The sequence below is a fragment of the Myodes glareolus genome, chromosome 3, assembly GCF_982192425.1.
Source record: "Myodes glareolus chromosome 3, mMyoGla1.1, whole genome shotgun sequence".
NCBI lineage: Eukaryota > Metazoa > Chordata > Mammalia > Rodentia > Cricetidae > Myodes > Myodes glareolus.
In genome coordinates, this window is record NC_142028.1 from 4,811,214 (window position 1) to 4,835,919 (window position 24,706).

The window sequence follows — 24,706 nt, forward strand, 5'->3', positions numbered from 1 at the left end:
ATTTCCTCTTATGATGACCTGAATTTTATATCATGGGGAAAAATTAAGTCATTTGAGAAGTGTAGCATTTTGAATCTTCTATTCTGTTTTTTCTCAGTCCTTTTAAAGTAAAAGCAGAGGAGAAAATGTGGGGTGGAGAAGCTTTCATTTTAAACTTTCAGGGCTTTGGGAAAGGGTCTGATGATGCTGAGGGATGCACAGAGCAAGGCCTAGCTCCACAGACGTCTCAAGGTTGTTCTACAAACTGGACTACAAGGCCAGCTGAAACCACGGTCTGCAAGGCTGCTTAGTGTCTGAGCTGAAAATCGTAAGCTTGATCTAGGGTTTCTTAAAAAAAAAGAGCTAAAAAAGGAAAGGAAACATTTATCCTGAAAATGTGTTCTTTGATTAAAATAAAACAAAAACAAAAAAAACTATCTTCCAATGGAAGAACTGAAGACCACTTGCCCAAATTTAGTTTTTTGGTTTTTTTTTTTTTTTAGACAAGAATAAAAGGAATTAGCTAAAACAAAGCAAAATGAAAAATGTTTCCTCTAAGTTGGTTTGTAAGCTCTGGGTGTCCTTTTATTCCCCCAAAACATTTTCCAAGTCCCAAGATAATACATTAAAATTAACTTGAAACAGTGAGTATAGTATTTTAGAGGAAGAAGGAAATACAGAATTAAAAATCTAAAATTTTCAAAAGTGACATAAAAGGAGATGTTAGCAATTGCTGTTTCACTTTGGGTGTTTTCACAAACTTTTCAAAGTTAGCTTTTCTCTTTGGGAAGACAAAATGCCCAGCTACTCAAAAGTGTCTCCCAGTGTCCCCAACATAACTGCAAGCGACAAGTGGTAATTTTCTATGAAAACAGGGCTGTAACCTGGGAATCAGTAAAAGGAGTGGAGTCAGGTTTCAGAATTCACCATGTAAATGAGAGCGCCAACACTAATCTGAGCACACATTTCAAAACAAGCAAAATCTGCCTACCAACAAGTGGCTTCTGGGTATTTTTACTAAGGTGCTGAATACAGTGCTCAGAACAGGTACTGATGTGGACAGGTGTGCGCCCTTGCTCCAGCTGCTGCATCCTATCCCTAACTCACGACGACAATGTGGGTGCTCCGTGTAATAAGAACCGACAGTGTACGGGGCCTGGCTCTGCTGTGTTCTCAGTGTCTCTGCTGTCAATCAGACTACTTCTCATAAACAGTAACTGACAGGCCTTTAAAAGGATTTGGAGGAATACAGGTCAAATGGTCTAGCCCATAATTTAGTTCTTTTGAGACATTAATTTGACATCCAGGGATCAGAGGACCCTAAAAGAGCCATCCTTACTCCTACAAGATGCTTTTATGGTAACCACATACTACAGAGAGTAACACAGCTTTGAAAAATATATATATGAAAAATATGCCCAGAATGACTTTATAAAATTGCTTTGTCATAATTTCTCTGCAGATTTACACCTCATATATAGATCGGCTGATTCAGGAAAGTATATTAAATATGGAGGAACAATCTGAACATCTATCAATGGACGAATTAAGAAAATGCACACATACAAAATCTCACTCAGCCTTGCAGAGGAAGCGTGTGTACTGTGTGACCCACCCAGGAGCCTTGAGGGCATCGTGCTAGGGAAGGAATCAGAGAGCATCCTGTTCAGCTGAGTCGTTCAGTCAGGCTCAGAGCAGCTGGTCCAATTCACAGAGCTGGGGTGAGGGGAGGGGAAGGGGCAGCCACTAATGAGCTAACAACACTTTCAGTCAGAATGACGAATAACTTCCACGGGCCACTATACAACATGGCACCTATAGTCAGCGAGGACACCTCAGAGGTGCCACACTACTGAGGGGACAGATTTCATGCTAAGAGCTATTGTAACCACCAAGGGAAAGATTAAGAAGAAAAGACAATGGAAAGGAGGGGCCCATAAGAACCCCTAAGTTTATTTCATCTGTGTTTCTTCACTATTCCAAATAACCCGTGTGTATCCGCCATTGCTCTCGGTCCAGCTCATAAACCAGGTTATCTGAAATAACTCTGTGGGAAACACCGACACACAATTAAAGCCAACTTCACTTTCGGGTTCAGAATGTGAAAATCTATCAGAAATTAGGGTGAAAATAAAGACCCTCCCCCCAAAGCAAGGTGCTCAAAGATGCAGCCACACACAAAGTGCTCCTGTGGATGCCCACTTCTCTGGAAACGTCCCTGACCAATTCTGTACTCTGGTGACAAACTATCTGCTGACAGGAATCACAGAGACTGGGAATTTTCTTAGCGCCATACAGACCTGACTTCAGGTGGAAGCACGGGACTGGAGTGGTGCCCCGACCCTCACTGCCTTCTCAGCACTTTGCCAACTACAGGACAGCAGCTGGCATTTTCCACTCTGCCATCCAGCCAACAGTTAAGTTTAGACATGATGTGCTTCATATTCACCATTCCGTTTGTATGCTTGCTATGGAATGCCTGACACTTTATAGTATGTATTTGAATGCAGTACATAGGAATTATTGTATTTTACATGCATATGATAGGCATGTAAATAAAACATACTAAAACACTTTAGTGTGACCTGTTCTTCACACACTGCCTATTATTTACAGTAAAGGTTTGTGGAAAGACAGTGAATCTTGTTCTGCTTTCAGCCCCTGCAGCTCCATCCCTGAATTCTGACCAGCATGTTCTGACCTGCTCTCAAACAGAACCAGAGCAATGTGGTATTTATTTGTGGACTGTAGTGAAATCTGTTAGAACCACAGTCAGGCTAACAAAGGCAGCCTGAAGAGCACATGCAAGTGTCTACAGGAACCAACAGAAACCGCTCACGGCTGCTCTGCCCTGGTCTGAGGGCTGTGTACAGAGAACTGCTGGGTGGATCCGCAAGGGGACTTACCCGTCTCTGCTCTCTCAGGTACTCCACCAGCTCGTCTCTGGTTCTCTTCACCGCCTCTGCCATAGCCTTTTCGCCTCTCTTCTGTTCCTCTATTATGGCTGCTTTGACAGCTTCCTGTTTGGGATTGGAAAGCGTGATCAGCATGGCGCACACAAAGGCAGAGTTGTGCCATTTATGCAACTGAGGGGCTTTTGGGGTGCACTGTTCTGTTCCAGGCCAAGATCTCATGCTCCAGTGGCCTCACCCACAGTGGATTTTGTCACAACCATCATCAAATGAGGTCTGGGTAGTTAAGGTTCATAGACACCTTGGCCTCATGTCAGGTCAAGATGCTGAGGGCTGGACACCAGGTAAAACTCCACCCTGTTAGCTACTATTTGGATTGAGAACTCGAGAGAGGAAAGAGGAACTCACTGCCTTACTGAATTGGGTATCAGAAACCTGAGGGATTTCAGAAGAGCAGATAAACAGAAAGTGGGTGAGCAGGTAATATTCCAAGAAAGACAGACTTCTCAGAAAGCAACAATACGTTCTGCAAAAATAGAACTTTATCCTTCTATTTTGATTAAAAATAAATAATAGCACTTGACTGAAATGAATGTTATACCACAACTACTCAACTCCCTTTATCCACAGATGCTGGGCCTTTCCCACTGGGTAACACCAGCAATGAGCATTCTCCTCATTTTTGACTCTTGAGGGTTCTTCCGACTCTAAGAGTCTACACGTATTTTCTCTTATGTTTTCCTCAATCACTTTAGACGTGCATATACGACCCAGAAAATATAAAACAACGATGATTCACTATTAAAAGTCTATTTACAGTAGAAATTTTGTAGCACGTTGGAAAGCATGAGCACACAGTGATATACATGCAAATGTGTAAACATGCAAGTGTGTAAACACACAAATGTGTAAACACACAATCTATACACAAAGAATAAGGGCAGAGTAGGAAGGAGCTGGACATAAAGAGGTAAGATTACCCTGTTTGTGATATTTTCCTATCTCTGGAAGTTTCCAGCTGAAACATGCTCTGAATATTAAGTTCTTACATTAGTTATAGTATGATTTATACTTCTTTATACAGTGTATAATGACTTATTTTTACAAGTTCTTAATTAATAAACCACATTTATCATGCAATTGCACAACTGAATTTTTATTCCTATGCATATTAAATATAATTAAGCATTATTTTAAAACTTACACATGGCTTCAGAAAGGCACAGAAAGCGAGTGATTAGAAGAGGCACAGATGCCACAGAGTTCTCATCAGTGGTCGGCCGCCTTCTGCACATGTGTTCATTTGTCAAAGTATCTACTAATTACCCAGTAGGATGTGTAAAACACAGCTCCAGATCTTAGAACCTCCTGTCTCCTCTTAGCAAGCTGTAATTTACCCAGGCTAACAGGACATGAACAGAGAGAAACAGAAGCAACAGTGTAGTAACATACTGCAAAAGACACGAGGGCCAACGGGTGGTGCTGACCCTGACTTTAGGCATTGCTAGGAAAGACGTCTCATGTCTGCACAGCCCGTCTAAGAGAAGACAGGGTGTGGCCTGTGAGAGGTGCTTGCTGGGCACTGGATGCTTGTTATGGATACATCTGTCTGATGGTTCTTGTAGGAGTGGCAGGAGCAGGAGAGGAGAGGCCAGGTAGACATCAACGAAAACTCGAGCACAAATGAGCGACCTGGCTCACTGGCTTCCATTCCTGCCACGTGGGCTGGCAAACATGGGCTTGGTCAGTTCCCCAAGTCATCCCAGCTTCTCCCCAAAGTCAGCATCTGCCCGATCTTCCCCACAACTCTTCACATGCACTCTTAATTATCCATAGAGAAAAGCAAAGTGTGGGTGAATTCTCATTCCTATTACTGCGAACAAAGGCCAGTCTGTGACCACATTAGTCAAGTACATGATGCAGACAATGGACTTGCCTGAAGTTAGATGTTCACTCTCTTAATACATGAAACACACATATTTCAGCATGGTAGGTGATGTGGTTTGGTGCATTAGTGCTATCAGAAGCTGTGTGTGCAAGTTTTGGAACTCACAGTGCTCACGCAGGAGAGCCTGAGTCTCTGTTGTGGCATTAAGCGGCGGGGCCTGATGGAGGCACCTATATCACCGAGGAATTCTACAAGGGACTAGCCTTGTTCTGGTGGACTGTGTTGCTTCTGCAGGCCCAGTCTCTGAACTCCTCACTTCCTGTCTCACCGTGTGCTCTTTGCTCTTAGACCTAGAGCGACACAGTCCGGGAGGCCTGGAAACGAATGACAGAGCCCTTTCCTGGACTTCAGCCTCCAAATGAGTGAGCGACGTTTTCTTTTCTTTTCACAACTTCTGGGATCAGTTACATTGTGCACATGCATACATACGCATGCACACACACACACCCGGTGGGTATGGAAAGAGACTGGTCAATGCATTCAAAGCTGTTTCCAAGGAGGGGAGAGTTCTGGTGTCCTGTGGCACAGGGGGATGACTAAAAACAAATATAAAAATGTGAGGAACATGCCAAGAACCCCATTTAACACACAATATATACATGTGCTGAGACATCAGAACCCACTATCATTGTATGTGGCATTTGATGTGGGATTTCCCTCTATGTGTTGTGAATACCATTGGTGAATAAAGAAACTGCCCTGGCCTGTTGATAGGGCAGAACTTAGGTAGGTGGGGAAAACTAAACTGAATGCTGGGAGGAAGGAGCCAGAGTCAGAGAGAAGTCATGGAGCCTACTGGAGCCAGACAGAACTTTACCCGGTAAGTCATAGCCATGTGATGATACACAGATTACTAAATTAATATCTAAGAGTCGGTCAATAAGAAGCTAGAGCTAATGGGCCAAGCAGTGATTTAATTAATACAGTTTCTGTGTGATTATTTCAGTTCTGGGTGGCTGGAACAAACAAGCAGCCTCCCTGCAATAGATGTTAATATGTATCTACTAAAAATGAAAGTCACAGATACTTGGGTGTCTCAGGCAGGAGAACCAAGTTCAAGGCCAGTCTGGGCTACAAAGCAAACTGAAGGCCCGTCTAAGAAATACTGTGAAACCCTGTCTTAAATAAGAAAAAGAGTTGTGGGCGTGGGCAGAGCGCCTGTCGGGTAGGCACACTGCCAGTTCACTTTCCCTGTCACCAAGGTAAAACCGTCACTGTGCAAAACCTCTCACCCGCCCAGCTATAGTCGGCAGTGTGCAGACAGGAGGAGTCACAGGTACAGTGTGCTTCCCCATGTGTCAACCTCTCTATTGCTACACAAACTTAAAGCTCAAACCATGGTTCGGAAGGGTTTTCTAGAGTCTAGACATTGATGAAGCAAAAGGAAAATTTTGCATTTCAAAACTCATGTACTGCGCAACAGCCTTTCAGGCCATCTTGACTTTGAAGGAATGAATCTGTACTGCAATGATTGGAAAAGGAAATCAAGAGAATACAGGAGATTCTAGAAACGCCACCCAGGAAACCAATACACTCCGTCAACTTGGAAGCTTAGTGGCACAGGCAGGAAGTGGGCACTGGAACTCAGATGATGGGGACGGACAATGAACCCTCAATTACAAGTAAGCAAAATTCTACCTCTGAAGAAAATCTTATTCTTTGTATTAGAAAATCTAGCCTGAAAAAATTACTTTCTTTTACAATACTGATTTTCACCAATTAAGTTATAAACATTGCTCATTATATTAGAACCTTCGCAACATTTTGCTGAAACCTAAGATTTATGCTCTGGCTTGTTACAGAGACGTATTTCCAGCACCTAGTTTTGGCCATGGTTCTCTATGCTAGGGAACTGGGCTGGGTCAGCTCTGCAGGCTCTTGGATCAGTGCTTTCTTTGATCAGCTACAGCTACAGTGGCCTCAAAGACAGGGCCACTCTGTTTTTATGATCCCCATTCTCTATACAGGAAGGAACTTAGAAATTGTTTTAGGAAAGTCAGATGTACATTCAGAACCAAGGGTAAAGGCATGGAAGCTCCTACGACAGGCTCGGGAAGAAGCAGCTATGGTAGCCACCCTGCTCCCAGATCCTTTGTCTGTGACCTTCTCAGCCAAGTCAAAGGTACCAGGCACCTGCAGATTTTCCAGCCACTGCTGATCCCCTGGGCTCTCCCTCAGCCACATTCCTGAGATCTTCTGCCTCTCTTTCATCACAACCTCTAGATTCTAGACCTATTAACTGCTTTTTGTTGGCTGATCCTTCCTTTGGCTGACTATTTCCTCCAAGAGATTTTTGCCTGGGCAACTTCTTTGTCTGAAATGTTTTTATTTTACCTCATCATATAGCTGGTGATTTAGAGCTCTGGGTTGGAAATTTCAGTTTTAAACACCCTTGAGCATGTGACCCCACGTTGGTTCCTGGCTACTGGCACAATGGCTTGGTTTTCCCATGACCCCCTATCAGTTCCTCGTCACTGGCACACTGGCTTGGTTTTCGCTCCAGAGCATCCAACCTTTTGACATTCCACCATCTTTTAACACAGAACTCACTCAAGAATCAGGCATTTGAGTTTTTTAAAAATTGTAAAAACCATTCAACTCCTTAAGTAAATTAACAATTTTGTATTTAGCTCCAATTCCTAGCTACCCTGGGGCAGTGGGGTCTATGGGCCATAGGCTGGACACACTGTCTGGAATCTAACATATTTCTTTCATTATGAACCTAGTTATGAGCAGATCCAGACATGAGTCCTATTAATCTAGAAAGCTATACCTTCTAATTCTAGACTTCATAGAAGTCATGAAGAATTAGTACAGAGTTTTGATTAATCTGAGTTCCATAAAGCTGTGGGTGGGGCGTTCTGATGGATTGCCTGGCTCTCTTCGGTATCTGCATGATTCAATTTAGCCTTTTAAATTATGATAAGGCAATTTCTATTTTTAAATTTTATATATTTTAAATTAAAGTAAATCACTTCCTCCCTCCAGCACCTTCCAATATTCCTCCTTGCAAATACTCCCCCCATACAGCCAAACTGACAGCTTCTTCTTCTTCATTACTATTACAGCTGTGTATTTTACATGCAGGCAGACATGCGCGCGCACACACACACACACACACACACGCACACACACACACACACACACACACCCTGCTGTGTCTGTGTTGTCCATACACTGGACACTGCGTAGAAAGGCCCATCCCTGAGAGAGCCCAACTCTTCCACCATCAGCCATTAGCTGCCTGTAGTTCTCGGTCTAGGGTGGGGCCCATGGGGTTCTCCTGCCTCCATTTCAGCACAGCTATTGACAATGCTTTTGTCCTGGTCTTATTTATGTGGCCATTTCTGGGATAGACGGGCTTCACATCAGCATTCCCGGAATTCTGGTTCTTACAATCTTTCTGTCCCCTTTTCCACAATGCTGCCTGCCATGAATGAAGGACTGTGGAAAAGACGTATCCCCTAGGGCTGGGCTCTCAGTCTGCCAACCTCAGTGATGGTCTCCATCTGCTGTCAATAGAGGCGTATTTGATGAGGGACAGCTACACTCACGCAGACAAGATGTCTCAAGGACAAGGAGGAGCTCAGGACATGGTGCGTTTGCTGATGGTGGCGAGTTGAGGGACTGGATGGGCTACATCTGTCTATTTATATTCCTTCCTGGAAAACATTTACAACTCCTGGGTTTGATATTTTTGATATATGTTCCTATTCTCTTGCTTTAAAAATACAGCCTTCTGGGCTGGAGAGATGGCTCAGCAGTTAAGAACACTGGTTGCTCTTCCAGTGGACTCAAGTCCAATGGTCAGCACAGACATGGCATGTCTATAAAAACTGTAACTCCAATCCCAGGGATCCAACACTCTCTTCTGGTCTCTGTGGGTACCAGACATGAATGCAGGCAAATCACCCATACATATAAAATACATTTTAAAAAACTTAAAAGCACAGACTCTCCTTTGTGCATTCCTCCATTTCTGAGGAATCAAGAATAGCTTTTAATAACTTCTAAGGCCCCAAATCTTTCTTTTATTCTCTGTGCTCTTAAAGAGTCGCACACTAATGCAGTATGACAATCCAGTGCTTGCAGTTACAGCCCTTGGCCCAGGTCGAGAACAGAGCCATCTGGCTGCCGCTTCCCTGGGGCCATTTCCTATAACAATGTACTTAGGTCTTTCATCTTGGGCTCCCCAGATTTCTCAGAAAAAAGCATCTCCAGTTCCCATGGCCCTCAGCATGGAGAGCTGAGACAGGGGTGGATGGGAAGGGTGAGGTTCTCAACACTCAGCTCAGGGCGCTCACCTCTGCTGAACCACTGCACTTGGAGAGAACAGCTATATTCCAGAGGGGTGCCTGCTCTTGGTTCAGAGACCTCGCCTTCTTTCTCACAGTCCAAACCTTCCCTCTCTGCAGTCCCCGTGGGCTGCCAGCAGGAAAGTCTCTCAGAGGTGCCACATTGGACTGGAATTCTGAGAAGGGGAAATGACGCTGACTCTTCTCCATGCTCTTCTCAGTGGGGTGCACGACTTCTACAGTTCCTAACAATTTCCCACACAGGGAAATGCCTCAGAGACGATCATTCCCACAGACAAAGCCCAGCATCCTCAGATGCTCATGAATTTTTACTGCACTGCACCCATTTCTTCACTAATGTCCCTGGTTCTGCTTCAGAAGTAAGCTGGGGCAGAAAGCCTGCACCAGAATGCCCCACTCCAACCCCAGCCAAAACGCAGCTGAGAGAGTCATGCGGCTTCACCCTCATTCCAGCGGCCATGTCTGCTCTTTTCAATGTTTGTCCGGGTTTGTTTTCTTCAATGCTTGTTTGTCCATTGCTCCACCAGTTCAGCTGCTATACCACGAGCCAGAAGGCCGTCTTCCTGCGTGTTAAATATCCAGCTCTTTCCAGAAAGCATTCCTAGTGCTCTCCTGTCTGGGTGCGTCAACTGCAAGGCTAGCTCACGAGTATTACCAAGAAAGCATTTGTAGCGCTCTCCTGTCCGGATGCATCATCTGCAAGGCTAGCTCGTTACCACGAACACCAAGCTCTCGCCACTAATCACTATTTTTTAATTTGGCCTCATTCAAAATTTCAGGACACTGGCAGAATGCAGCCAGCACACAACATGATGACCTCCAGCCCGGTTCCTAAGACCTCCTGCTGCCACCTGGAACCCGGAGAGGACAGTCTTCACTGTCCCCATTTCCACCAGCAGCTGCTCTTGGAAAACACTTGCTTAATCCCCTGGTTTGATGTCCAGCACCCACATGGAAGCTCACAACCATGTTACTCCAGTTCCAGGGGATCCAAGACCCTCTTTGAACTACCAGAGGCAACAGGCAGTCCTGTGGTGAACAAACATACATGAAAACAAACACCACAACCACACACACACACACACACACACACACACAGAGCAATATATACATATATATATATATATATATATATAAAGATAATAGTCTATTCTTTTATTTACTGTTTATTTTGTTTTTGTTTTATAACTATGACATGTACTAGAGGAGTTCTCAACCTTCCTAAAGCTGCAATATTAAATACAGTTAGTTCCTCATGTCGTGGTGACCCCAATAATAAAATTATCTTCATTGCTATGCCATAACTGTAATTTTGCTACGGTTATGAATCGTAATGTAAATATCAGATATACAACCCCTGTGATGGCGGTGGCGATCCAAGGTTGAGAACCACTGGTCTAGAGGACGATGGTCAACTCCTGATCTCATGCTTCCACTTCCCATGTGCTGCTACAGGTGTGCACCCCCATATCAGGGAATAAGACTACAGTGGACACCCCTATGTCAGGCTACAGGACTACAGGTAGACACCCACACACCACGCTACAGGACTACAGCTAGACACCCACACAACACACTACAGGACTACAGCTAGACACCCACACACCATGCTACAGTACTATAGGTAGACACCCACACACCACACTATAGGACTACAGCTAGACACCCACACACCACGCTACAGCACTACATGTGTGTACCCATACACCATGCTACAGGACTACAGATGTGCACCCACACACCACGCTATAGTACTACAGCTAGACACCCACACACCACGCTACAGGACTACAGCTAGACACCCACACACCACGCTACAGGACTACAGGTGTGCACCTACACACCATACCACAGGACTACAGGTAGACACCCTCATATTAGGCTAAGCATTTTCATTTTCAATGGACTACTTTCCAGGCACAATGGCAAACTTCTGGTGATTTAAGAGGCATGGAAATGAGGGTGACAGAGGGACAATCTCGGATAAATTCTAGCCCTCTGCATGCATAAGGAAATATGGTTTTCTCGTTAAAGAAACAGGTAGCAGCCACACAGGAAGGGAAAGACTGGGGCAGGGAAGGCAAACTGGGACCCTAGCTAATCTTTCTGGATTCTACATTCTTAACAATTAGGAATGTCACTAAACTCTGTCCATTACAAATGAGGTACCTATCAAATTAATTAAGTAAAAACTGCAAAACGATCAAATCCAAACCCAACATATTGGTAGAGAATGGGTTTGGGGTTGGGAAAGAATCTGGCTTGGAAAGCTTGGACAGAAATGCCATTTCCTTCAAGAAGGGTGAGGGGGCGATGCTCATTTCTTTAAGAAAATTTAAGCCCTGATTATGGCATCTGTGGCGATGATGAAGACTGCAGCCTCAGACGGGGTCCCTTCCAAGTTTTCTGCCGCAACAGCCACGGGAATGAACCCTGCCATCTGTGCCTGGAGTCAGCCACAAACAAACTTCCCCTCCTTCAGAAGGATCTCAGATTAACTCAATGTGAAAATACACCTATCGCTAAAAGGTACCCTCTGTAACAACATGTGTCTTCACTTAGGAAGAAGGCCAAACGGAAACCGCCCTCAGGTAAGGTCTAAGGAATGGTGGCATGTCTCCCGCCCATGTGCTCCCGTCTCCCCAGGCGATGCCAGATGAGTGCAGGGGGCTTCACGGCAAATTCTGCAGGGAGGCTTCTTGTCCCTTCTCAGGGGCGGCCCTGGCCCTCCAGCTTGCGCACACAAGGCCCATTTTCTCATGTTCTACCTTTGTGTCTGCACTCAACAGCCAAGAGAAGACGTTCATTTCTATTAACGCGGCTCATTCGTGTCTCTGTGTTTATTTAAGCAGCTGGGGTACACAGAATCTGGGCCACCCTCTGGGGACCCACACACTGCCTGGTACTGCTAAGGGACTTGCCAGGAGCAGTGCTGGCCTCTGTTGCTCAGCTGTGCACAGAAGAAACTCCGAGCACCCAAACATGGGCGACCTCGACTATCACAGCCAACTGGAAGCAAACCCTGTTATTTATAGTTAGAAGATGATCACACTCCATTAAAACAATGTCAGGGCTCTGTCCAGAAAGTATCTACGCTTTAAACAGCACCCATGTCTTATCCGTTCCAAACACTAACAAGGCGCCCAACCTCATACCAGTTTCTTTTCCGAGAATTTTAAAATTAGCATACAAAGCGTAAACTGGAGTCAAAGACACTTAATGTCTCAAAGGTGCCGCCTTACCACTCCCAAGCAGAACTTGTCCTTCCCATGCCCCAGCCGTGTCCTTCCGGTGCCCCAGCCATGTCCTTCCCGTGTCCCAGCCATGTCCTTCCCATGCCCCAGCCAAGTCCTTCCAGTGCCCAAGTCGTGTCCTTCCCGTGCCCTAGCCATGTCCTTCCCGTGCCCCAGCCATGTCCTTCCCGTGCCCCAGCCGTGTCCTTTCTGCCCTTTCCCTAACCCCTCAGCTTTTTTTCACCCGCATGTAGCCTCTACTCTGCTCTTCAGGTTTCAACCCCACTTCCTCCTGCTTACATACATGCAACCACACATAATGATCTTCAGGTTTCAACCCCACTTCCTCCTGCTCACATACATGTAAACACACATTATGATCCAGACATGAGGGAGAAGGTGACAGGTTGCCTGTTTTTCTTTTGTTTTTGGTTTTTTTTTTTTTTTTGGTTTCCTCATTTCTTACTTCCCAGATCCATCTGTTTTCCTTCAAACTTCATCTGTATAGCTGAGTAAAAGTCCACTGTGTTTATGCACACTTCCATTACCCACCATCCACTGAAGGACACCAGGGTTAAGCCACTTCCTTGTGCTCATTACAGTCAATGGGCACGGACGTGTGGGTGTCTCTATAGCAGGATGTAACAGGCTGTGTCTGTAGCTACACAATCTCTTCTCTAGGCTTATCAACAAGTTAGCAACAGGCATCAGATATTTAACACAAAACACATTTTAATTCCAACAATAATCGACCCTTTCTCAAAACTTTAATGTAATAGGAATTTGTTCATAAAAGCCACCATTTACTAAGAAATAGCTCTGATGATTGATAGGCTTGGCCAAATGAAACACCACACTTCATGCTATCAGCAGACAGATGTTCCCAAGGCCCCACAACACTGGGTACCTCCCACCACAACATTCCCTCTCCCCAGGACATCGTGTGAGCGGCACCACATGAACTGTGTCGTAATTCCCCAACTTTAGTTTCCTTCCTCTATCTGAGGAACCCACCCGCCTCCAGTGGCTGCCAAACACACAGGTGTGATGCTTCTCTCTCTCACACAGTCCACGGCACTACATACTACATACTTAGCTTGTTTACTATGGCTTCTTCTCAGCTGATCTTATACTTCACAGGGGTCAGCTCTGTGTAGCCAAACCTTCTCTAGAAGTGACAACGTGTGCTCAGAATAAATGAAAAGCACAAGAATAATGCCTAGCTAAGGGTTTTCTTATTGAATTATCTATTCCTATCTAAGACAAATTTGTATTTATAGTAAGACGAGAACCTTGGGGTGGGGAAATGTGGGGTGGGTGGACGCACTTGTGGCAACCTTCAGTGCCTCTGGAGATAGGCAGCCTGGACCTGACAAGGTCAGACATCCACTGTGATGAGCTACAGACCTACATCATTGTAGTGGTATTGGCGTCGTGCGCTGGAGAGATGGCTCAGCCATTAAAATGCTTGCTAAGCCTGAGGAGCTAAGGTTTACTGAGGTTCAACATGCAGAACCCAGGTAAAAATCTGAGCTTAATAACATATGCTGGTAATCCCAGCATGTGGGAAGCAGAGAGAGCGGCATCTCGGGGCTCCCTTTACAGCCACTCTCTGCCTAAGGAGAAAGCCCAGGTAACAGGAACCAGTCCATCTTGAAGGGGTGTGTGTTGGCGGGGAGAAACAAAATGATGGGCCTCATGGAGGACACCCAAGGCTGATCCCCAGCTGCACACGCATGAACCTACACAAGCAGTACACACTGGGGGTAGTAACAGCGCTTGCCTCATGATGCAGCTAACAAGCAAGTACACAGTAAAAAAGTCAAAGTCATCTCGGCCACATTAGGAACTGGAAAAGGGCCTGCCACCCTGCCACTCACTGAGGTGACGGAGCCGGGGCTGTGATGGTCACTGCTGATGTCATGACAACCATAGCAGTTCCTCTGAAGAAGTCTACTTCCCGCAGGAAGCCTTTCATCTACTGCTCCCCCATTCTTAAAGTGGCTTCTTTGTCTAGAACAGTCTACGAAACCCTGGAGAACAAAGCTACCCAAATGACCCAGAACATGAAGCCCATCGCTGTTCTTGTCGTGTGACACAATAACGTCCTGTCAATGTTTGTAGCACTTCCTGCGGAGGGACTTTCCGGAGGATAACAAGGATGTTAGTTATCGTCTAAAATTCACAGCCACAGCGCTCCAGGGTAGGAACAGAAAGCAGGGGTAAGACTTTAGATTCCTATCACTAATAAACCAAGGGGAAGTCTATTTATAAATTATATTTCTGGCCTAGCCACATAACTCACTTAGGAAAATTAATTTAGTTCGTGGGAAAATTTTCAGGGCAGTTTATAATAACTCATTGATTTTTTTTTCAACTAGTTTTCCCTGGGGGATGCAACTAATTCATGAAGTGACGCCTACAAATTTATTCAGAAATCTGGGATAAGGCCAGGTGTGGCGGATGTGCCTGGAACCTCAGCACTCAGGAGGTGGAGGAAGGATCAGGAGTTAAGGACATTCTCAGCTATTTGGTGAGTGTGATTCCAGCTCTGTGTATGAGACCTTGTCTCTAAAATAACATAAAATTCTAAATACAAGGAGGTCACAGGAAGGAGCTTCCGGAACATCTACTCTCCAGTGACAGGCACTGCGTGTCATTTCTAAATGTCTCTTTAAGCTGGTATTTTACACCAATAATAATTTTATTTCTCTTAATTATTTCATCAACTAAATTCATTAATTTACTTTTCCCTTTATATTGTGAGTTCTAGAAAAAAAATCAAGATATGATCAGATCAAATGAAGCCAGCAAGAGCGGAAAGGAAGCCCTGATGATCTCATGAACACAGAGAGCCAATAGCAACACACGCACACGAGAAGCCACACACACATGTTCTTTGTCCCTGGGAGAGCATGGAGCCGCCACAGGCTGCCTTTTGCCCAAAGGTTCTGCTGTGAGAAAGGGTGGTGGGCTACACACCCTCATCAGTCATCCTGGGAGTGCTCATGGCACTGGGTTCCCTCTCACCTGACAGCAATGACAAGGCATGACAAAGGCTGTTCCTGAGACCTGAAGAAGCAGGTAAGAACAAAGATGGCAGATGACATTACATTAGCACAAGAGCTGTCCCAGCTCTGCCCAGTCAGGGGAGCAGAAGAGCTGCATTAGAGCTTCACCTTGGCAGGGCCGTCTGGGAGGCTGGCCTCTACTCTACTGGGGGTGAGCGGGAGGAGTGAGAAGAGACAGCACATGTCAGACAGGGTCAACAGGACACACACAAGGACAGTCTCAGAGGCTGATGACCGAGGAGGAATGGGGAAGGTAGCCGGTATTGTTAATGCATAAATAAACTCAAAACATGAAAAATAAACATGGAACCAGGTCCCAGACAAAGGAACAAAATAAATCTGAAACCCGTTCTAATGAACGAAAATGGGTAACTAAATCAGACAGAGAATTCAGGATCCATCCAAATGGACACCAGGTCCGTGAAAGATGAGTTAAAGAAGAACCCACCTCACCCTGCCAGGAGGGCACTGTAGGAAGACAGGCCTTAGGTAAAGTGTTGAGAGACAGGAACTGTGCGCAGTGCTGATGGGAGTGTGGTCAGCAGTCATAGGACATTCTGCATGGATATCTCAAAAGCACCTCTAGGACTGTCACATGACTTGGTTATCCCAGGCCTATATATTCACATAAAAAGGCTAAGAGAATGCAGTTGGCTAATATATAAAGCTTGGTGACTCACAAGAGACAACAGCAAGAGCTAAGGCAGAACTGATGAAACAGTTGTGTCTGAAACTAGCTGTGGACAGCAGAAACTCAGTGACACTGGAAACTGTTGGGGCATTTCTGTGCTCATGACTGGGTGCTGCAGAAGGCAGCGACATTTCCACATGAATCGCTAGGTGATATCTGATGCCATCGAAAGGAGCCAATTGACGACTGAGCTGGATGTGTGAGATCAGATGTGCACTAATGTACAGGACTAATGTATGAGACTTCAGTTCCTGCCGTGTCTCAGGCTGTGATGCTTTCTGGAACATATTTGGTGAGCTAGGCACTGCTTGGACCTCCTAGGAGACAAGCGGGTGGGCAGAGATCATAGACAAAGCTCTCAATCAAGTCAGGTCAGTCAATTGTGCAAACACATGAATCAAACACAGGCTGTGAGAGAAAGTAACTGTGGGGGACACGTGATCTGGGTGACAGCACTCGGGAGGATGGGAAGAGGGACATGGAGCAGGTGGACAGAGGCCTTCAAAAGAGATGTGGCTCTTGAGGAGCCCAGGCACTCATGATACAGAAGACAGGAGTTTGTGAACGCAAAAGGAAACATCTGAATTCTTTATAACACAGAGTAAAGTCTTAGTATTTTATTCCATTATTGGATATTTCTTACTGATTTTCTGCCTATCTGTGGATTAATTTTCCTATTTCTTTGAATATTGTTTTTGTTTCTAAACAACACACATTTAAAATAAAACAATGCAGCAACTCAGAAACAGGTCTCGTCTGTTCCTCGACATTTATTCCTGCCATCTGACTGCTAAAATACAGTTTGCTTGTTTGGTGCTGTCCATGCAGTGACCTTTCAGGCTTAATTATGCAAAGCCTGCAGTCTCCCCAAGATACTCAAGTTTTTCACTAGGGCCTGAGATGATCAATCTGCTGAGGGGAGAGGTGGATTCCTTACTGTTTTGAATCAGCATATTTCCCACCCTTTTCCAGAAGGTTCCGTTGCTGTGGGATCCTGGACATGGCAATTTACAACTCTGCACCTTCGTCTTTGCTCTCTGCTTTCTGAAGCTCGGACAGCGGTTCAAAGCCATTTATGGGAAATGAGTTTTCCCCCAGGTTTTTCCTCTTAAGTTTTTTTTCCAGCCCCTATTTTACCCCACCAGGTATTTCTGTAGCTGAGACAATGACCATTACTACTCTGTCACCTACTAACATCCTAGACATAGGTCTTTTAAGTGGGGTAGGGTGAATTTGGCAGGAGTTAGAGAGGACACTGGGTATATGATCAAAACACGCTGGATTCACGAATGAAATTCTCAAAGAATTAATAAAAATATTGTGTTGAAACAATAGAAGTGCTACACTGAACAATAAAAACTAAGAGCAGGTTTTCCAAGAAGTTGCAGAGCTGGTCACAGTAACGATCCTTTAGGTGTGTGGCTTCCGTGGGGCTGTAAACCTAGCCCCTTGTCAGTGGGCCCTGCAGGTTGGGCTTTCATAGTTAATGCCCTGTCCAAATCTACACCGAGGAGATGAAAACGGTGAGGAGGCTGGTTAGAACCTCAGGATAAACATTTGGATGGGTACAAGAATTTGGAAAAAAATCTGACTTTGATAATTTTTGCAAATATTTTCTTACTTTTATGACGCTGATTCTGGTGGTACTTAATCCATCACCCTAACAGGTCTGCCTAGCTTTCCTTATAAAGAATGTTAATATTTGTCTAATTCCATAAAATTTATAACTTAGGTATTTGGTCAATTTGGAATATATTTTACATGAAGTTCGGAAGACAATGGGACGCCAACTGCAATATTTTAAAAAGTTTTCCTAATTAAAATTCTTTTGAGAATTTAATAAAAGTATAAATTATCTTTGCAGAAAAATCTGCTCATACGCACAGTTTTGTGTAATTTTAATAAATTCCCAGACTACCTAGACCCCCTTCCAGGGAATACAGTCTCAAATTGTGGATGGGTGGAGGGCCTCTGGTGTACCGAATCTGTTACACAACTAGGTATCTTATGCAGCGATCAATCCCAGGAGGGACCGGGTATTTCTGGATTGGTGCCTACTCCAGTGTCCTCCCAGTCTGTTTGTCTTAAACAACAGCACTGTTTCAGACATACCGGCTCTTCTCTGCTCCCCCCTGGAGCACTCTCCTGTGCACAGCGAGTGTCTCACATCTCTGCAGACTTGTTTTTCTCATGCCAACTGATCACCAGCACTTGATAGGGCCACCAAACACTTGACATGACCATCAACACTTGACATGACGACCAAACACTTGTGACTGCCAAACATTTGGCATGACCTCCAAAACACTTGACGTGACCACCAAACACCTGGCATGACCACCAAACTCCTGGCATGATCATTGATACTTGATGTGACCATTAACATTTGATGGGATCATTAACACTTGACGTGACTGCCCAACACTTGACTTGACCATCAACACTTGACATGATGACCAAACACTTGGCCTGACATGACCACCAAACACTTGACATGACCACTAAACACTCAACACCTTTGTCAGCTTCCCATCCATCTCCTTTAAAAAGGCTGGGTTACTGTTTTTCTACTACAGTAGCTAAAGAAATAAAAACGACACTGGGGAGACACAGAAAGTCACTTCAGTTATTAATACAACAGTAAAGAGTGAGTTTGATTATAGCTACTTATTTAATTATTCTGAATAATCAGGAGAGATGTGAGTTTCAGAGTTTTCCACAAGAGCTATTTTCCTGCCAGTTTTCTTGAGGAGGAGCATAGAATTTAAGCAACAGAACATCAGTTGCATGACTACACGGGAGTCAGCCTGTGGACTAGAGCTGTCTACAATACTCTGACTGTACCTGATAAGCCAGCTCACTCACATGGCTCTCTCTGCAGCCACTTCTGTCCAGTGTTCCCTACCATGTGCAACCAAAGAAGCTCACACTCAGACTGGTTCTAGAAAAACCTTACATTTCTAAGAATCGTCATGACATTCTCAACATACACAGGGCACATTTTGTGCTGTTAGTGCTTTGTTTGGTTTGGTACAAGGTCCCATGCAGTCCAGACTGGCCTTGAATCTGCTCCACTGCTGAGGCTAGTCTTCAACCGCGGATCTTCCTGCTTCTATTTCCCTAGCTACGATTACAGGTGGGCACCACCATGCCCAGATTTTTAGAAGACAAATTTCAAAGTCTATGGCATATTTTGCTATACCATATAGAAGCCAGACAAACAGCAGAGAAAACAGCTTCCGTGAAGGCTGCCTTTGTCTTTTTATACCTTCTATGTATATGTCTTTTATTAAGTGCCTCTGTCCACACAAAGCCTCAATCACTGTAAAACAGAACATGTAGGTTTGACTGTGGAAATGAAGCCTGGGAGGGTCAGTGGGCAAAAGCTACTCTGTGTGGAGAACATGCCTGGGTCACTGCACAACTCCTCCCAAGGGACTATGGGATACTTGTGAGGTTGTGTCAGTTACTGCTGCCAACTAAAGGAACAGAGGCATATAAGTCAGGCTAATATATTGGAATCAAACTGTTTTTCTAATCAAATACATCATTTACTGCATGAATGTGCACATATTCCTGTGTGCATGCACATATGTACACACGAAATGTGGGAAAGGGGAGAGAGAATGAGAGAGTGAATGAATGTGGGGTGGCTAATACAGTTACAACAATAGATTAGAAACACGGATTCTGATCGTCCGTGGGGTGCCTAATACAGTTACAGCAAAAAATAGAAACACGGATTCTGAGCTTCTTTAAATAGAAGAAAACATAAAATATGTTGTAGGATTTTTAATACCAGGAAGGTTAAAAAAAAGCAGAGATTATTAAAAAAAAAAAGGTCAAAACAGAATCAGTGTGCTAAACATACAATACCTGAGCCCCATCAAGAAAGGTGGCACCCTCAGGAGCTCCACTGCTGGGTGACTTACCTGACTCAGCGTCCGCTGCTCCTGCACGGCTGCCTGGATGGCCTCCGCTACCCTTTCTTGATCTCTTGCATGTTCTGTCTTCCACATTTCCCGCTCTTCAGCATGAACTTTTTCCAGATTTTTCCGTTCCTCTTCCACTGCTTTGGTGATGACATCCTTCATCGTTTCTTTCTCAAGCTAAAAAAGGAAGGAAGGAAGGAAGGAAGAAAGGAAGGAAGGAAGGGAAGGAGGGAAGGAGGGAAGGCGGGAGGGAAGGAGGGAAGGCGGGAGGGAAGGAAGAAGGAAGAAAAGGGCCAAAACGGAACTGTTAATAACAAGTTCAAACTCCAGATACAAAACTGAACGCACACAGTCAGTCCCAACATCACTGTTTTGATTTATATTAGGTAAAGGCACAACACATTGGATCATTTTGGTACAGATTTTCCCCTATACCTGGTGCGGGAGAATTATCTGTATTCTGTCAACCACATTTTAATAAAACGCTGATTGGCCAGGCAGGCAGTATAGGCGGGAAAGCCAGACAGGAAGTAGAGGTGGAGCAAAGAGACTGGGAGTATTCTGGAAGCAGAAGCTCTCTCTCAGCCACTCCTGTCCAGACCACCTAAGAGGCAAGATGTAAGCTGCCCAGCTGAGAAAGGTACGGAGCCATTATGGCTAACATAGATAAGAATAATGGGTTAAGATAAGTCATAAGAACTAATAAGTAGCCAGAGCTAAGGGCCCACCAGTTTATAATGTTATGGAGTCCTATATGTGATTTTCTCTTTGGGGCATGCCAGCTGAGGGGTACCGGGCGGGACAGATACCCCAACAAGCCGGCCCTCATGTTACATATGGCGCCCAGACGTGGATAACTGTGTATTTTCCTTTGTTTTAAAAAAAAAAAAAAAGAGGGAAATGGTGCGGGAGAATTATCTGTATTCTGTCAATCATGTATTTTAATAAAACGCTGATTGGCCAGGCAGGAAGTATAGGCGGGTCAACCAGACAGGAAGTAGAGGCGGAGTAATGAGAATAGGATAAAGCTAGGGAGGAGAAAGGTTCCTCAGCCATTCCTGCGCAGACCACCAAAGAGGCAACATGTAAGCTGTCACACTGAGAAAGGTACTGAGTCCATGTGGCTAACATAGATAAGGATAATGGGGTAACATAAGTTATAAGAGTTAACAAGAAGCCTGACCTAATGGGCCAATCAGTTTATAACCTTATGGAGTCCTGTGTGTGATTTCTCTTTGGGATTTGCCGGCTGTTGGGGTACTGGGCGGGACGGAAACCCCAACAAGCCGGCCCTCATGCTACATATACCCCCTGAAATTTCTCTACCTTAAAGAAATCAAGTCTTAATTTAAAGCAACGGGCATCCAAAAGGAGGTCTTAGAAGACAATTATGGGAGCTGGAGAGATGGCTCGGTGACTCAGAGCACTGGCTGCTCTCCTAGGGCTCCAGTTCCCAGGGACCCGGCATCCTCACACCGACATACAGAGTAGGCAAAACACCAGTGTGTATAAAAGAAAAATAAATAATTGATTTTTAAAAAGTTATTTACAATAAGGAAAATACAGTAAACTGAAATATGTCTTTCATGGTTTGTTACAACACAACCCTCTCCGGTACTTCCAAAGACTCCTGTAATTGAACATGGTTTTTAAACTGCTGGTATTTGGCAAACACTGATTCACTGCGTTGCTTCTCGGGAAGTCTGCACACTTGCTTGTTTCCTGACAGGTCAGCCCGCGTCTGTCCAGTCACCACTCTCAGCGCCTGTCCCCAAGTCCTGGAAAGCAAGTGGGGTGCTCCAGACTGTTACCTTTGTCAGTCTCCACTCAAGTAAACGGCTTAACCTTTTGTTCTTCCTGGATCCACTCTCACTGCTCAGACCTTGGCTCTCTCAGCCGTCTCTAGTCTGTGCTGAACTCCCCTAGAGTCACTTCCACACTGTCCACCTGGGCTTCAGGCTACTTTCTGCCCGTTTACCTGTCTCTCTAGCAATGCTCTCCTGGGTCCAGCCTCCTATTTCCCAGAAGCCAATGCTCATTTCCAGCATGACAAGCCTAAGCCACACAGTCCCACACATCTTCCTAAGCTACAGACTCAATTCCAACTCAGTTTAGAAGACTTGCCACTTCTTAAGGCTCACTTCAAAGGTGACTTATTTAAAAACATTTTAATGTGGACATACAATTTTTATAGTCATAATAATTTAACTACTCATTTCCTTGTTGGTATATATCAGATTTTTTTATCCAACTGTAGGTCCCATAAAGAAAACACAAAAATCATAATTGTTTTAGGATCACTACCCTCAACAAAGTGAGGTTACATTTGTTGCTATGGCTACTAAACCTACTTCTGAATCACAAGCGTATCTGTTTCTCTCTCTCCCCCATCCATCCAGCCAGTACTAGAGACAAATATCGCTGTCCTAACATAACTATTTTAAAGTAAGTCACTAATAATCTACATTACAAAGTCTTTCAATGCCATCATGTTTTAGAATATGAATTAACAGGTATATGAATGGTCATGTAGAAAGAAAAAAAAAGTGAAGAGAAAGTGGAATTCTTCTGGAATGAAGCATTGTTCTGTTGTGCTCCTCTGTCAATGAGATGGGGTTTAATTCCATTGAGAAAGAACGCCAGCGCTATGCACAGGTGCACCTACCTTCACAGCTGACTCCAGCGTCTCTTTATTTCTCTGCATCTCCTCCTGCAGGCACTTTCCCAGTGTTTCCTACAAAGCAGAAGACAGCAGGGAGGATGCCAGCTAAGGAAGGCAGCAGAACCACGCTTCTCCCTCCGTGGCTGTGGGCACCCAAGGCCACCACGCCTCTCCCGCCGTGGCTGTGGGCACCCAAGGCCACCACGCCTCTCCCGCCGTGGCTGTGGGCACCCAAGGCCTTACCTTCTGCTCCTGCGACTGCTGGGCCAACGCTTCCTGGATTTTTTCCCTCAACAGCTCCTTCTCAGTGTCCAGAACTTCCAGGAGCCTCTGATGCTACAAGGAAAGACACCTGAGGTATTGTTATGGCTCTGACCATCACCCAACAGGAACAGAGAACGTCTGTGCCCAGGAAAACAGAACTGGCAAGCCTGCAGTCATCCTAGAGATCCTGGCACTCTCTAGCTCAGCAAGGCACATGGCTCAAGCTCCGGCTTACAAATGATGCCACACTGACCAATCAATTGGAACGTGAAATGCTGCACAAAGCCCCACCTGAAGAAAGCCCTCCCTACAACGCTGGGTACTGCCTCACTAACTGATTCATTTTCATGGCTAAGTAGAATTCTTTCGTATAAATACACAGTGACTTTACCCATTCTACTGTGGATTAAGCAGTCACAAAGGGTCTTAAAAACACACCTCTATTTCTCTTACAAATTTCTACAACCTGGCTCAAGGTAATGTTCAAAACTAGGCTGAATTAAGTTATCAGTAGAGCTTTGAACTACAGCAGCGTCCCAGGATGTCTGTCTGCAGTGCAGGCAGGGGGCTGTACAAACCCAGGATGTCTGTCTGTCTGCAGTGCAGGCCCGGGGCTGTACAAACCCAGGATGTCTGTCTGCAGTGCAGGTAGGGGGCTGTACAAACCCAGGATGTCTGTCTGTCTGCAGTGCAGGCCCGGGGCTGTACAAACCCAGGATGTCTGTCTGCAGTGCAGGTAGGGGGCTGTACAAACCCAGGATGTCTGTCTGTCTGAAGTGCAGGCCTGGGGCTGTGCAGGCCCAGGATGTCTGTCTGTCTGCAGGGCAGGCCCGGGGCTGTGCGGGCAACACCACAGACCCAGCAGCGTGGTTAAGGATTGACTCTATTGCTTCTCACTGTAATGGGTGATGTGGATGGCTTTCCCCAATTGCTCTGGTTAACAGGACTTGGCTTTACAGCCCTATAAAAGACATTATGAAAATTAACTGCAACTATCCCAGCAAATCTCATCCAAGAGGGGTTTGTTACATTTTGCTTATTTAAGATACTATATAGCTTTTTAAAACTGCAGTGCAAGTTTAATAAAAAATTTATATGTATTTTACATGAAAATATAAAAATAAAAGAGCTATAAAATTATGCAACTGGAGAAATAAGTTCTAATGTACAGAGTAGAAGCTGGGTGCAAGGGTGTCAAAAGCAATCTTTTGAAAGGCAACCAACACGAAAGGCACCTGGAACAGGATGCCTCACCCCCTGAAAACTCATCCCGAGGGAAAAGGATCCCTGGAGATACAGTGGCCTACAGTTACCTTCACACATCTGCAACCTCCTACTGTTCCTCCGTGTTTGGGGTGGGGTGGCACACATACTGTACAACTGTCCCTGACTCTGCACACACCAAATAATCCACTAGCAGATTTACTTCCACAAACAGTCATATTCACAGCAAGTGCAGGAAAGCATCAGTGAACACATGGCTCTGATTTAAACAGGCTTTTTGACTTTCCAGAGTGACGAAATGAAGCATGCACCAGGAGACCAGCAGCGTAGAGACCAGACAGCACTTCCGCAGCAGGCTTCCATCTCAAGGCAGTTGTTTTATTAAAATCAAAGGATTCGACACACTTCAGAGTTTAAGCAGTTTTCTATCTCAACAACTTCTAAGTGAAACAGCTCTTGAAAACTCACCTCACC

The 24,706-nt window shown here is 44.9% G+C and overlaps 1 protein-coding gene across 4 annotated transcripts in view; it reads right to left on the minus strand.

The window, feature by feature from the left end:
- The window catches only part of Ccdc91 (coiled-coil domain containing 91), a 180,591-nt gene that overhangs the window by 26,412 nt on the left and 129,473 nt on the right, over positions 1–24,706 (minus strand). For all 4 annotated transcript variants that reach the window (XM_087903943.1, XM_087903944.1, XM_087903942.1 and 1 more), the window contains 4 exons: positions 22,988–23,080; positions 22,748–22,816; positions 20,083–20,259; positions 2,886–2,999 (listed from right to left, as the gene is read on the minus strand). In XM_087903943.1, the coding sequence (XP_087760069.1) occupies positions 2,886–2,999; positions 20,083–20,259; positions 22,748–22,816; positions 22,988–23,080 (453 nt within the window). The remainder of the gene's footprint in view (positions 1–2,885; positions 3,000–20,082; positions 20,260–22,747; positions 22,817–22,987; positions 23,081–24,706) is intronic.